Here is a 14,873-nt window from a genome sequence, read left to right as displayed (position 1 = left end):
GCAGTAGCGCAGTGAGAGATGCGTCCCAACAGAGACTTCCGGCTTCGCCGGCTGGTTTACAACATAAAAGGGTGAAGTTTTATTTTTTATTGTTTCAAATGCAGTACAGTATTTTCGTCATAGACACTCAATTAATAACACATAATATATTGGTCTCTGATAAAGGAATACAAATATTATAATATGTAGAGGTGAAACAGTTAGTCAACTTTGTGGAGAAAATTATCTAGCAACTCTTATTTTAAATGTTTTTTCAAACATGTAAAACATGATCTGGTCCAGCTACTCGGATGTGAGGATCTGCTGCGTTCCTCTGTTTTATATGTTTGCTATGTCTTGGTTTTGGACTCTTGGTTGGGCACACTCAGAGAAGACATCACTTCAGGTCCACAAAATGCTAAATATTCTGATGGGCAATTTCTGACAATTTATAAACAAAATTAACTGAGGCAATATAAGTCAAATGAATCAATATCAAAATAATGGATTCTTGTAGCACAATAATATGTTTATTATTGTAAACAAAACCGTTCAAATCATAGAAAGAAAATAACTTGAAGCCAAGCATGATAATGTGTTATATAATGATGAAAGTTTTATGTAAACGTAATGTTTTATTCAGCTTGGACGCATGGGGCTTTTATTTTGAAGAGCTGATTCCGGAAGTCTTGTCGTTGCTGCTGCTGGTGATCACAGGCCGCAGTGATTTGGTAGCCGCTGCAGTAGGAGGAAGGACCGCGGTTCTACCCCTTCTATCTTTCAGTTTCGTCTCGAAATTTTTATCGGTGGTTGCTTCTGGTAACGATTGGTACATTGAGTGTACAGTAACGGAGCTCTCTGATAATTAAGTTGTAGTAGTACCAACGGGCAGTGATATCAATCGCCATTTTAATCGCACGTTTTTCCTGACAGAAGCGCTAGCACAACAATGGCTCTGAAAAGAATTCACAAGGTAAGGAAGTGAACGACGAGGCCCAGGATTTCGCAGTTTCGTTGGGGATTTAATTACAAGCTTGCCCACGTGATACTTGTCTTTAGGGTTTAATAAATAGAGAATAACACTACAATATTGAGTAAATAACTTATACTTTGTTTCAACAACTAGCTAACGGTCTCTAAATAGCGAGTGACGACAGTGAGAGCAGCAACGCGCCGCCTGTCTCTTCACTGGTGCTGCTACCAATGGGCCAACTGAACCGTTATACTCTTTAAGCTACAAGTAGCCTTATAACGGCTGTTCTTGGTTATATCACATAGGTTCACCGTCGTCTCACTGTCTGTGTTAGTTGTGCCGGTTCTAGCTAACATGATATTAGCTGTGAGTTAACGCTAGCTGTCTCTGGCTAACATGATCTCCCGGTGGTTGGCTAACTCGGATAAGCTTCTGATCGAGCTAGCTTAATAACGTTACAGTACCGCTAGCTGTTAACGCTACATCTGTACAGTAAATGAACGGTGGTTTGTATTCGTACGTGTTCATGCTATCAGGTATTCGTTTCCCCATACGGAAGTCAAGGTAGCTAATATGAATTATTAGTTATTTGAGCTAGCTGAACCCGCTCCTTGATTTGACAGATAAGTTATCAGCTAACAGCTAGCGGTGTGACGCTAACGATAGGACTCTCGCGCTTATTTTATCAACCGATTTGCCATTTCTTTGTAGTTAGCTTGTATTTTGATGGTTTAATGTTCGGATGTAAGTAGAATTGTAACAGCCAAGCGATAAAGATCGACGTAACCTAACGTTGCGCTTCCGTATATCTAATCCCTGTTTTTTTCTTTGACATTATATTGTCTTCGTAATGCACAACCTGTAATTAGACATCTCAAGTAGTCGTGAATAATAGTCGTGTGTGTGATATTATTTGACATTGTAATTGTATTCGACACGGAGCGATATACAGGAGACCGCTCGTGATGTTAGCAGTGTGTCGTTGTGTAAAAACAGGCCCCACGCGTTGTTCGCCTCTGATGCCATGTTGCTGACAGCAGGCGAGCAGCACATCGTGATTATGCCGTTTGTTAGATTAAAACAGCTGAATGCCGTGTTTTGTCGGGTTGTTGTTAATTCCCCCGGTAACGTTAGTCCGTGTCGTAATGAGGCTAACCAGCTAGCATTACGTTTCTACCTCTTTACATCCTGTTCTCTTGTCCAACCCGAGCCTCGCTAGCTAACATTGGCACCGTAACGTCACACTACACACGACGAGCTTACACTCCTGTTTATCAGAGTGTCTGGAGACACATCGTCGTGATCGCCGTCTGGCTGTCACATGTTCTATCTGCTCTACCTGGAGAAATGCTATTATGTAATAGCGGTCACTCCAACAATCAAGGCCCATGGTGCTCCTGTCGTGCGTTTGTGTCAGTGGGAATTGTTTTGTGAGTTGTTACTATGGCAGTGAGGCTTTGTAGCTATTGCAGTGGCACTGGCCTTTCAGATCTGTTTACAAACAGGGATTTATTCGACCAAATAGACTGGGCCTCTGATTATTAATGTCACATTATTGAAGATCCTTTTATTTCTGGGAATTTTTGTATTTGTGACATGTTTGTGGAAATACTGTCCAGGACCCGATCAAGTGAATTGTCATTTTGTTTTGTCTCAGGAGTTGAACGACCTGGCACGGGACCCACCAGCCCAGTGTTCTGCAGGACCAGTAGGAGATGACAGTAAGTTCATCATCTAAACCAACAGTAACCTGGTAGCTGTGTGTGAGTGGTGCTCAGTCAACAAATCCCTGGTGTGTCCTTCTCAACCCACAGAAATAAATATTTATTGGTCAAAAAATGACACCAAAAGAAATGCTGTATAGCTTATTCTAATTTATTACAGACTATGTGGGTTATGTCTTTCGCCTGCGAGATAACTATGAATTGTCTCCAGATCTGTTATGATTTATGTGTTTAGTTTGGATCTGAAAAAATGTTCGCAATATTCCTATTGCCACAGACTGCGACTGGAATACTTCAAAGTTGTTTTTTTTTAACTTGGAAAGAAAACGAAAACATCAGTGGATGTGCTGGCTTTTTATGTGAGGAGTCCAGAGCATTGAACTAAATTAAGGAAGTATCTCTGTTCTTTTGAGCAAGCAGAACCAGGAAATACCTGGACTGCCTGTTGTGAAACTATTGGTTCATATAAAAGCAACTCTATTGCTACAAGGCCTGTTTCACTTTTGCTTTCAGGACAAGTATAAGGGGAATTCTTCTCTAGCAATCATTTTATTGTTTTGTAGTGTAGGAGTAAATGCCGACTGAGATTTTTACTTTATTATTAAAGTACAATATATATTTTTTATCCTATAAAGATTGACCCAAAAATAACACTTAGGCATTCATGAACCAAGTTTTTTTTTCTGTTAATTTAAGTAATTTAATTTATAGGATTAAATACATTTCTTACATACTGTGGATACTTCTTTTTGAAACCTTTAAAAAATATATATATAGTAATAAATTCAGAAAAATTAGACAATGATGGGAAGTAAGTTTTTCTGACTAGTCTCAACTGATCTTGCCATATAATACAGAAATTAATACAACCACCTTTGTGAATCTTCTGATTTGTTAAAGGCCAAAATCCGGTGGCCTCTGGCACATTGTAATGCCACTATGCCACCACATATATTCATCTTAACTATGCATATTTAATGAGTTCGCTGACTCGACGGTTAACAGGTTGGGAAATATTGTAAAGGACAATCAGGCTTCTTGTGCGTTTTAGCTCACATTTTAAAGGGGGGGGGACATGTCTTCAATCCCATGAATTTGTTTTAAATTGTATAATTTATCAAATACAGCTATGCCAAACTTGATCATATATATTTCTGCAGGTAATTCCACAACATCAAATTTCATTTATGCACCCCTCGTCCAGGATCCCCTCGTGAAAGAGATTCAAACTATCAAATGGCATTATCCTGGATTATTATTAAATGTTAAATACAAAAGTACATGATTTGGGACAAAAAATATCCAACAGCATTAAGGACATTAACAGTGTGAGTCTGGCCTCCATTTTCCTCATATGGGCCTGTTATTTTGACGTCTTAGTGGCTCTGCTGTAAACAGTCCAATGTAAATAAAGAACTCTTTCATTAAACCAACAAACGTGTTTATCAAGGTAACACCTGTGCTGTCCGAAGTAGCCCGTTTGTGCCCTCAATGCAATTTGTAATGTGTTTTGTTGTCTGTGCAAAATGATAGACAACGACTCTCTGCTCGGCAGGACACAACTTGTCAGCTGAGTGCACTCACACACACATTCATACAGAGCATGTGAGGCAGGACTGACACACACATTGCCATGTTTCTCTATCACGCTCGCGTTGTTTTGAAGCGGAGGCTAGTGGTCGTAAAATGTACACGCAAAGCGAACCGCCATTTGTTAAACCAAAAAAAATAGTTTTATTAGAATCAAAAACGAATATTATAAAGCAGCCGGTTGGACTTTTCCATTTCGCTGTAAGTAATCCGAACATGAACCCTTGTGGTGACTTTGTCCACTCTCCTCACTGAGAGCCACGACTCTAGTGTTTGAAGAGAGAGATATGCGACGGTAAAACAGGAACACTTGCATAATGTAGGCACAAGGATTACATGTTGGAATCCAAACTATGCAGTCTAGTTGTGATTAGCATTGGCTCAATCAGTTACTTATCATTTTAGATATCTTTTTATTTTGATGACATCAAGGTCTTGTATTGTGTTAGACATGATGGAATCGCTTCTTCTTCAGCTTCTTCTTCTTCTGTGGTGACACAGCTGGAATTCTTACATTTTGAAGTTTGGTTAATTCATGAAGAACTCGTCATGTGAGTCACACTCAGTGTGGCAATCATTTCTCCCATTTAAGGGTTCGTCTTATTCTGCTCCACCAACACAGTGGCAACAGTATGGACCTCTTGATTATTGTGCATCTATCTGTCAACAATTAACACACATTAATAGATTTGATGTAAAAATGATCTCTGTGTTTGCTTGTGTGGAATTGATTGGTTGCGCTAACTGTAACCAGCCATAGAAGCATATAATGCCACAGCACAATGATATGTGTTGATAGCAGTTAACGTGTCACTTCCTGCCATCCGACATCAAACAAACCGCTCTGCTATAAACTACAGGAAAGTGCTTGTTGTAAACATAATTACTGTGGTTTACTTTTCTGCTTTTTTTCAACGTGACATTTTCCCTCAGACCTCAACAGCATGCTTGAGTGGGACAGCTTTAAATGCTACCAAATCACATTCTGATGGTTTGTATCAGTGCTCCCGGTTTGTGATGTAAAATTCTACTTCATGTCAGGATAACAGGATAACAATTTCCTCTTAAGCAGCAATTTGGGTATTAAACATAGAAGGGGCTATTTGTGAATGTAAATGTGAGTCTAGTGCCACTATATGACCCTTTACCATTTACAGTTTAAAAATACCTCTTCTAAGAATATCTGTCCCGGGTTGCACTTTATGTAAGAGCCTGTTACTCAACTGTAAGAAAACAAACGCGCTCACTTAATGTGGCATTATTTATGCAAACACTCAGCCATGTGTTGTGTTCTTGGTGTTTCCTAAACAATTCCTCTGTGTGTTTTTATTTGTTTCAGTGTTTCACTGGCAAGCCACAATAATGGGACCTGTAAGTATTCCCTTCTTGCATATTCCTGATTTAGTCACAGCCTTAATACTGCTTTGGTTTTTGCTGGGAATTACCATTCACACAGATGAGGAAAGAATGTTATTTCTTTTACTCTCAGAACCTGAACTCTTGACTTTTGAGTTATTAACTTCTTTGTCCTCCCTGCACGGTCAGTAATGAGATGAATGGGCTTCTCTCTCCCTGCATTAGAATGACAGTCCTTACCAGAGCGGGGTTTTCTTCTTGACCATACACTTCCCCACAGACTACCCCTTCAAACCGCCAAAGGTGAGCGAGACACGCGTATGAGGCAGCAGCAGCATACATAAAGTTACAGCGGGGCACATCGAGTGCCTCTTGCCTGCTAAAACATGCCACGGCTTTACATCATTAAGTTTCCTGTTGCTCTCACCTGCCCCCCCCCTCATCCCCCTACATTTCTTCTCTCTCCGTCTGTGTTCAGGTTGCGTTTACCACGAGAATCTACCACCCAAATATCAACAGCAACGGCAGCATTTGTCTTGACATTCTGCGATCACAGTGGTCTCCGGCTCTCACCATCTCCAAAGGTAGACTCTTTTCTCTTTTCTTTTTTCTTTACCGGCCTTTGCTCATATTGTTCTAGATAAATGACAAATGCTACTGTTTTTATAAACGGCGTGTTAAGACTAAAGGAAGAGGGGAAACGCGCAGGTTTCCTTTTTAAATGAAACAGCTTCCCACAAACACGCAGAGGTCCTTGTATGAATCTGGAGTGCTCTCTCCGTAAATGTCAGCTTTAGAGCTCCTCATGCAGTGCTCACTACTGGACCTGCTGTAAATGTTAGAGTTTTTATGTTTAAATCTTAGTTACATGTATTATAAACCGTTCTATAACTCTGCCTGGCTTACATCCATGGGTCATCTGAAGGAAGTTGGCATCAATTCTTAGAATTCCCGTTTTTTATTTGTGAGTCCTGATTGGTTAACTGGTCCATTCCAGTCCTCCTGTCCATCTGCTCTCTGCTGTGTGACCCGAACCCGGACGACCCCTTAGTACCCGAGATCGCCCGCATCTACAAGACGGACAGGGAAAAGTAAGTTGTTTGTGCGTCATTCAGATGTTTTTGGATTTGTTGTCAGTTCTCCGCCGGCCTGGGTGGAGATGCACTAAGACCTGGTCAAAGTCAGCGTCGCGGACTGGCTGCTGGGGGACAGAAGCTCCATCTTGCACATTTTCAAAGCCAATCGACACAAGGATGGCAGGTTTTACTCATGTGCTGCTACAGGTTTACACTACGGGAAGTGGCTTTAAAGATAAACACACGCTTACTGTTCAAAAGTAATAAGTCTCTTAAGATGGGCAGACACTGAACGGATTTATTTCTGACGGGTCAAAAAACTTGATGGTCGGCCATCTTGCAGCAAAACCACGGTCCAAGGTTCCGCAGTAAACTGTGATGGGCTTGTTTTAATATTACTGGAGTCCTATTTTTCATGTTGCATATATATATATGATGACACTGAACTGAGATTGCGTTGTCTACATCTTCCAGTCATCTTTATCTTGTTTTCTTCTTACTCTCCGTTCATAGTACAATTACATAAAGTATTTTCTCTTTGAATAAACTTTATTGAAATTGTCAATGGACAAAAGTGACTGGGGCTTCCGTGTTTAGGGCAGTGTGAGCTCCGTGCAGTGAGAGCAGAAAAGTCTCATGTTCTGGCCGGTCAGGAAGATGATTAAGACGTGTAGTGTGAGTTCACACAACGCAGGTATGCAACATGAAGAGCAGAGCTTTACAGTTTCAGGTGATTTTGTTGTATTCACCCTCTGAAATGGAGAGCTGCATCCATCGTTGGGTACTAGTTGTGGTTTCTCTCCCCAGACCGCTGCTCTGAATGAAACCCAGCAACTTGATCAAACTATATTTCAAACTCTCCTTTTTATGTTTAACTCGGGACGCATTTCTTACCAGGAAATGCTTGTGTCGCCATTAATCCATCTGGCTTTTTGGGAGGAACACAACGGCACAGTTGCTGCAGCTCACTTTGCACGTCATTGTGACATTTTTGCAACCGAAAAGCTTGCAAACAAGTTGTGGCTGCGCCGAACGGGATTAACGTGCTCGCCTAAAATGGGAATATACCAAAATGTGATAATGTTCAATTTTGTCCTGTGTCTGTGGTTCATGCATTTGTGATCCATAGATATTTTTGTTGTTGTTATGAACATTATTTCTGATAATTGCCTACGGTTATGAGGAAACGCATTATTCATAGCCGACGCCCAGTTCCAGTCCAGTCCACCTGCAGAGAAGCTGCTCCACAATAAACTCCCACAGACTCGCGTTTTAATGCTCATGTTCACCGATGATACGAAAACATCACTTTAGAAATACAGAGTGTGCATCCTGGTCCCAGTGCTGCTCTCGGTTTCCACCCGTTGTGTAGTCGTTTTAAGACTGATGGAGCTATAAAAGAGGTTGTGATTTAACTGACAAAATGTAACTCGGGAGCTTCTAGACTAGATCGATGTTAAGAGGGCAGCCTTGAATAATATAATGTGCTCAGAAAACATTAAATTCTTTGTTTTGTGCCTTCAGCTACATTATGATGCTGCGTGTCTATCTGTAAAGACACCTCTCAGCTCTTGGGACATGATAAACCGAAATAAGAGGACATCCAATCCGTCATTAGCTCTTCTAAAAAAAAATTGGTGCAAGATATTTCCGAGCCGTTTGTGCCCCTGTAGAGCAGCAGCCAGCTGGCGTCTTTGCTGCTGCTAGGATAGCAGCTAAAACGTATAATGTGCACATGGAAATGAATGGAGGTGACGATGTCGCAGGTTTCCTAACAGATTCTTTTTTCTTTTTGTAAAAAGATGTAACAAAATCCTCATGTTGCTAAACAACTAACATCCCTTCTCTCTACCTCTCTCTCTGTTTCTGCTTGTTCACAGGTACAACAGAATAGCTCGGGAATGGACACAAAAGTATGCAATGTAGTGTTGGGTTAGAATCATGGCCAACCACCTCTACGACATAAGGTTAGGGGAGCTTCAGACGTAAAGAGAAAACAAACAAAAAACCATTCAAAACAAATGAAAAGTTTAAAACAAGATCTTGTTGGTTTCCGTTGGAGTGCTTTCTTTGAGCCACGCCTCCCCTTCACCAGAGTACCTGTAAAACTCCCTCTGCCCCACCTCCCCTCTGTCTCTCTCCTCACCCCTCGCTCTCTCTCTCTCCCTCTGTTTGACTCTGTCTCCCTTCCCCTCCCCTCCCACCTCTCAGCTCACTTGCCCTCCCTCCAGTGTACATATTGTCAGCTTGCAATGGTAACACCCATCTCTCCCTGCTCCTTTTTCACCCCCTCCCTCCCTCCCTCCCTCGTGACCTCTGGCCCCTTCTCCTGACTTCTGTATTCTGTTACATGTTGTCACCACACAGGTTGGGCTGCCGCTCCCCCTACTCCTTCTTTTTTTCTTTTTTCTTTTTTTTCTTTCACTCACCTGCATCCCCCCCTTCCCCAGACGTTAATCCTTAAAAGCATTCCTTTGAGCATCTGTAAAACTTGGAGGGGATCCTTTTTTCCCTTTATTTCCCTAATTATTTAGGGGAGTGGGGGACAGTAGGATTTTTACACTCTGCATCCTTTCTTGTTTTGTCGCCTTTTATAATTCCATCTGTAGAGGTGGCAATTCAAGAAAGCCGTTTGTTTTAGCACGAGTCGAAGAGCACTCTGTATTTTATATGATGAATACTTAAAAGAAATCATTGCAGGCTATGGAAAATTGGGGGGGGGGGGGGGGGGGGGGGTGCACATGGCCTATTTTGGTGTACTGTTGGATTCTATGAAAGGACTTGGATTTATCCCCACACCTCCTGCTCTTAACCCCCACCTTCCCGCCCCAACCCCAACTAAGTTGACCCCTTTGTACACACACATAGACACACATGCACGCACAATTGTAATCCCCATGTCACCCTCACCACTACCGCCAACTTTTCTTTACTCACAAAGTGGAGGTTCTGGACCAGGTATTTAAGCGATTTATTTTTCTTAGTTGAGCCTGTGTTTTTTATCTCCCCCCCCCCCATAACTCTTTAGGTTGCTTTTTTTTTCTCCTTTTCTTATTTGGTTTCGTTTTTTGTTTTTGCTATTGTTAAATTAGAGGCTAACATCTTAAATGGCTATGGGACTGGCTTGGGCTCTGGGTGCGAGGAGAACCCACTCTTCTTGCACAAAACCTCTGTATATTGAATTACCTGAGAGGCTCGTTGAGCTTTGTGTGTTGATTAAACTGTGTAATAAAAACCCATTATTCCTGTGTTGACTCATTCTCGGGCCCTTGCATGCAGAGGTAGGAAAGGAAAATGTCCCACAGGTCACATCCATGGATGACAGGATAAATAGTACCTGGTGCACGGTATTACTGTTGGTTACATTTTTTGTGGGTATTGGGGAGTGTCTGGTACATTTATTTTTTTTAAACTTAACTGAAATGTAAAGGGTTTTGAAATTGTTCAGAATTAATGATTAAAAGTGCATGGTGTATGGATGATGCTTATGCTCTAATTTATATTAAACTCAATATATGGTTTAAAAGAATGCATTTACACGATGATTACATTAATATATTCTAGCATACCTAGGTGATTACACTGGGCTATGGCACTTAAAATTCAAGTGTTTTTTATCTTTTTTTCAAATGTTACAAAACTTAAAATGCTCAAGATGGTAGATTGTTGTGTGGCCCTCTGCTGGTGATTTTATGTAAAGTAATTGGAGTGCATTACATTTTAATCTGTGGCGACTCCGTGTTCATGTATCAACAAAAAGTTTCTCAAGATGGAACGGAACCTTTTTCTGTTAAACGAGTAGACTGGTTCATCAAATTAAACGCAGAAAACACGGCTGTGGCTCATCTTCCATGAACATGGTTTAAAGAGCAAATACTTCTCGGAGGGGAAATGGGACTGGACAAAGATCGCAGCCATCAAGATGATTCTCCTCCACTGAAACCCTCTGGCAACAACCGACGTGCAATACGGCATGAATGTTAAATAATAAATATCTACCAGGACAGCAAAGTCACAGCGGTTACATACAGCAGTCAATTACAGAATCAGTTAGTCATGTCATTTATTGTAAAATGTGGCTGTGAAAAGCTTCGGAAAACGGATGTCAAATTACTGTCAATAATTCAATTGTATTTAACAATATAAAGGTATCCACGTGGACACCTTATCTTTGTACGGGTTAACGTGAAACCCCTTACATGTTAAATATCCAGAGAAAGACATTTCATGGATCAAATGTAACATTCTCGTTACATTTGAGAATGTAACGAGCGTCGCAGTAAAGCGAAGCCGGAAGTGCGCCGAAGACTATTTAGCATATTTTATATCCACCCCCTCCTCCTCAGACCTGATTGGTTGCCACACAGTGACGTATGAGGCGGAGCACAGCGCCTGTAGAGCTGACAGACTTCAGGAAGACTCCCCGGATGACCTTGCTGTTGAGCGCAGAACACAAACAAAACACCGAGCAGGGGAAATATGACAGCCCCAAGTTTAGCAGCGATGCCCGCGTTACCCACATCGGGATTCAGGTTGTCAAAAGGTAAAGTATTCAAGTTAGCTAACAGCACGCTAGCATTAAATGAGTGTTTTGGTTTGCCGCGCAACGTAAACTTAACATCTGTATCCTAACATGACCCAAGACTAGCAACACTGACAACTAAACTCACGGTCAAAGTTGTTCGTTGGATAACGGCTGTTTTGAGACTATTATATGAAGCGCACATATCTTTAAATGGTTCTCTAATTTCTAAAACCGCTCCTTGCGTTAACTGACTACCAGCCACTTAGCTAGCTAAGTTAACTGGCCAGTCAGATGTGTTGGAACTTTAGGCGGTGACTTTGACAGTCCAGGCCCACCTGCGGAGGCCGTACTTGGAGGCGATCCCTGCATCTACTTCCAGGAATATCTTAATGTATTATGGCCTCCAGCGAAGCAGCTAATCACTGAACTGGCTGATCCAGACTGACAGCATGGCCCCTGGTCCTCTGGTGTTACGGCTCTACGTCATGTGATGCTGGATACGCCTCTCCTTAGCCTTGTAATAAACAAAGCCAACATGACAGGCCACTGCACGCATCTCCTTAAGTTTTCAGTTTTCCTCTGCATCTGATAGACGGGGCCCCGTTCATTAGCAGTCCTTCCTCTGGTGATGCAACATGGCCAACCTGTAGGAAGACGGATCTCTTTTAGACCCAGGAAGTCCTGTCTTTAACAACAAAACCATGAGCCATCCGAAACCTTAGTGTTTTTGTTACACTTCCAACGGGTGAAAGGTGGATGTGTCTTTTTTTTTAGTGAGAACAATTTCACCATAAAATGTTAATTCCAGGCTTTGAATAGCCTTGACCTACAGAATTGTACAGAAAACCAGTGTTTAACATAGACTTAGTAATAAAAACTTAACATACCAATGGTACTTAAACAGGCAGTTGGATACCATGAACCTATGCAAGTCACTCAAGAGAGGTGTTGAGTCATCATCTGTGGTCATAATGGAGGCCAACGTTTGTGGTAACATTAGATTGCATTGCGTTAAATTTGGGAGATGTCTAATATTTCGTCCACACATTTATTAGCATAACAGAAAGCGGTACAGAGAAAGGTGTGTTCTGTGTCTGTATGCTCACTGTGACCGCCTGTCTCTCTCCAGAGCACTTCGTGGTGGCCGTGCCGGTCGCAGTGGTTGCAGCCGTTGGAGGTTTCCTGGTCAGCCATTACCTGAGCGGGCGCAGCTGTAAAAAGGGCCAGGTGAACACGTCCATCAGTAAAGACAGCCCCAAAGTGGTCCACAGCTTCGACATGGAGGACATCGGCACCAAGGCCGTGTACTGCCGCTGCTGGAAGTCAAAGAAGGTCGGGCCTCAGTAGCTGTTACTGTTGTTTGTTAAATTAAACACTTTTTCATTTTACTTTGGTAAGAATCTGAATTTAACTGAGTGGGAAGCTTTCATTTTGTCTTAAAATAATAGACCTCGTATACTGAAATGAACCCAAAGGGTGTCCTCGAAATGGAGAGAAGTCGTTTGCGTAAACAAGAACTTTAATTCTCTTCATTGACGTTGAATAAAGAACAAGGAAAATCAAAGTTACCACAACGCTTAAGTCTGTAAAGTTGAATATTTTGCTTATTTTTAACCACTTGGGTTTAGGGGACTTGAGTAGAGCTGTTTCCGTATTTAACTTCATGATGATCTCAAAGATAAAAAAAACAAAAGGTCTTCTGTCCCCTCGAGGCCGAGGGTAACGCAGCTAACCTGTGTGTTTCTCTGTCATAGTTCTCAGGTGCATTCTGGGAGGTTTGGTATTTGCTAACTGTGTTCACTCGTATCGTAACGTACAAAGGTCTTAAACTTTGTGCAAGGGACTTATTGTTTTCCTCTAACGTTCCTCGTTCTGCTTACAGTTCCCGTACTGTGACGGAGCCCACGCCAAACACAACGATGAGACCGGGGACAACGTCGGGCCGCTCATCATCAAGAAGAAGGACGCTTAAGCCACCGGGTCGAGGAAACCTCAACCCTACCTCTCTCATGCGCTCAGTTTGTCCAATCATTTACAATCATCATCGCCGCCACCAGTGTCAACAGCGAACGGGTACGGTTTGACGCTGTCGCAATGCTAACCAAACAGTGGAGATTCTATGACGCCCAACAGAACAGCAACCCAGAGAGCGCAGAAAAGGTTGTGAATTTAGATTTCACGTCGTTTCTACATTAGAACTTTGAAAAGTCAAAGGTCATTTGAGGAGAGATTAGGAAGGGACTTTGACAATCAGCTGTTTGCATTTCCCCCCCCAACTCAATGTGAAGAGTTTAGATCAAATTCTCACCGTACCTGATTGAAACGAAATATTTCACCATGCAGGCGTTTTACCTTCCTGTCTGGTGTCACCTGTGCCCCCCCCCCTCCTTCCTTCTCGACTCCCATGGGTGTGGAGCAGGTGGTTGAACCCTGATTACTGGCAGCTCTTTGCCTCAGCCGGCCCAACGTTTCATTTGAATTCAGCCTTGTATTTAAACCTACAGCCCACGCCCCAGAGTCACAACCCGTATGAATGCGTATACGTGTTATGATTTTTGCACTAAGAGCGGCTTTAGATAAATAGCCGTTTTTTCTTTCAATGAAATAATCCTCTCCAACCATAAGACGCACTGTAACACTATACCTTGCTGCTTGTAATGGATTACTGTCTGCTATCTGAGGAAACTTGTATTTAGTCTGTATAGTGTTAAAAAATTCTGCATATGATTGATATATTTAGCTTTTTCGTTAGATTTGTTTTCTACTGGCTGCGGTGTTTCTGACTCGATTTGTCGTTCTGTACATTGTGAATAAAACTCATCGAGTGATCTGATTCGTAGGCTTTCTCGTGTTTATTTTTCAGAAGGGCTTCTCTGGGGGGGGGGGGGGGCGCAAACTGTTCCGATTGTTTGTTTCCAACCCACAGGATCAAACTCACTTCGCTGAACAACTTCACCTCTGTTAGCAGTGAGGTAGAGCAGTGTGTTTATGGATTAACAGTGGACAGGGATAATGAGTAAACAGCCCTGTGTTGAGACTGCAGTGGGACCTGTGTGTGTGTGTGTGTGTGTGTGTGTGTGTGTGTGTGTGTGTGTGTGTGTGTGTGTGTGTGTGTGAGAGAGAGAGGGGAGGGGGGGGGGGCTTGGCTGGAGGTGAGGTGAGAGGGGGGGGGGGGCTGCCCGTGCTGCAGTGTCCACCAGCACCAGTGGCCATTTTAAGATGTGGCAGTATTTGCAGTGACCACTAGAAGACGCTGTGTTTACACGGATAGTCCAGGCCAGACAGTGTAGGCGAGTACGGTGGGCCCCTGCTCCCATAGTGACACGCACAGGCACGCCACGCACACACACACACGAGCTCACGCACGAGGTATCTGGCTGCGTGCCAGATGCAGCGGAGGGCTCTCACAAGAGGTGGAGTGGACTCCGCCGTCCCCGCGTGAGGAGTCACCTTTAACAGACAGCTCACCAGTGTGTGTGTGTGTGTGTGTGTGTGTGTGTGTGTGTGTGTGAGAGAGAGAGACGTAATAAATATATATATATATATATATATATATATATATATATATATATATCTACTGTACCAAGAATAGCTTGGCTTTTAGAGGGACATTAGCATGTCGGCTGTTCATGCTAATAGGCCAACGCACT

The 14,873-nt window shown here is 42.4% G+C and overlaps 2 protein-coding genes across 2 annotated transcripts; both read left to right on the top strand.

Moving 5' to 3' along the window:
- Positions 1-706: 706 nt before the first annotated feature.
- Positions 707-9,946, top strand: ube2d2 (ubiquitin-conjugating enzyme E2D 2). The gene is made up of 7 exons (XM_079167451.1): positions 707-952; positions 2,610-2,673; positions 5,606-5,637; positions 5,848-5,925; positions 6,101-6,206; positions 6,620-6,713; positions 8,579-9,946. Exons 1-7 carry the CDS (start codon positions 929-931, stop codon positions 8,622-8,624), a joined length of 444 nt encoding a protein of 147 aa, XP_079023577.1. The 5' UTR covers positions 707-928; the 3' UTR covers positions 8,625-9,946.
- A 1,145-nt stretch (positions 9,947-11,091) lies between these two features.
- LOC306702296 (CDGSH iron-sulfur domain-containing protein 1) lies at positions 11,092-14,050 on the top strand. Its single transcript, XM_079167878.1, has 3 exons — positions 11,092-11,241; positions 12,353-12,555; positions 13,106-14,050. Exons 1-3 carry the CDS (start codon positions 11,178-11,180, stop codon positions 13,193-13,195), a joined length of 357 nt encoding a protein of 118 aa, XP_079024004.1. The 5' UTR covers positions 11,092-11,177; the 3' UTR covers positions 13,196-14,050.
- Positions 14,051-14,873: the final 823 nt, after the last annotated feature.

This window comes from Pholis gunnellus (genome assembly GCF_910591455.1).
Source record: "Pholis gunnellus genome assembly, chromosome: 10".
NCBI lineage: Eukaryota > Metazoa > Chordata > Actinopteri > Perciformes > Pholidae > Pholis > Pholis gunnellus.
Note: the sequence above shows the minus strand (reverse complement) of the source record. Positions and strands in the feature narration are given on the sequence as shown.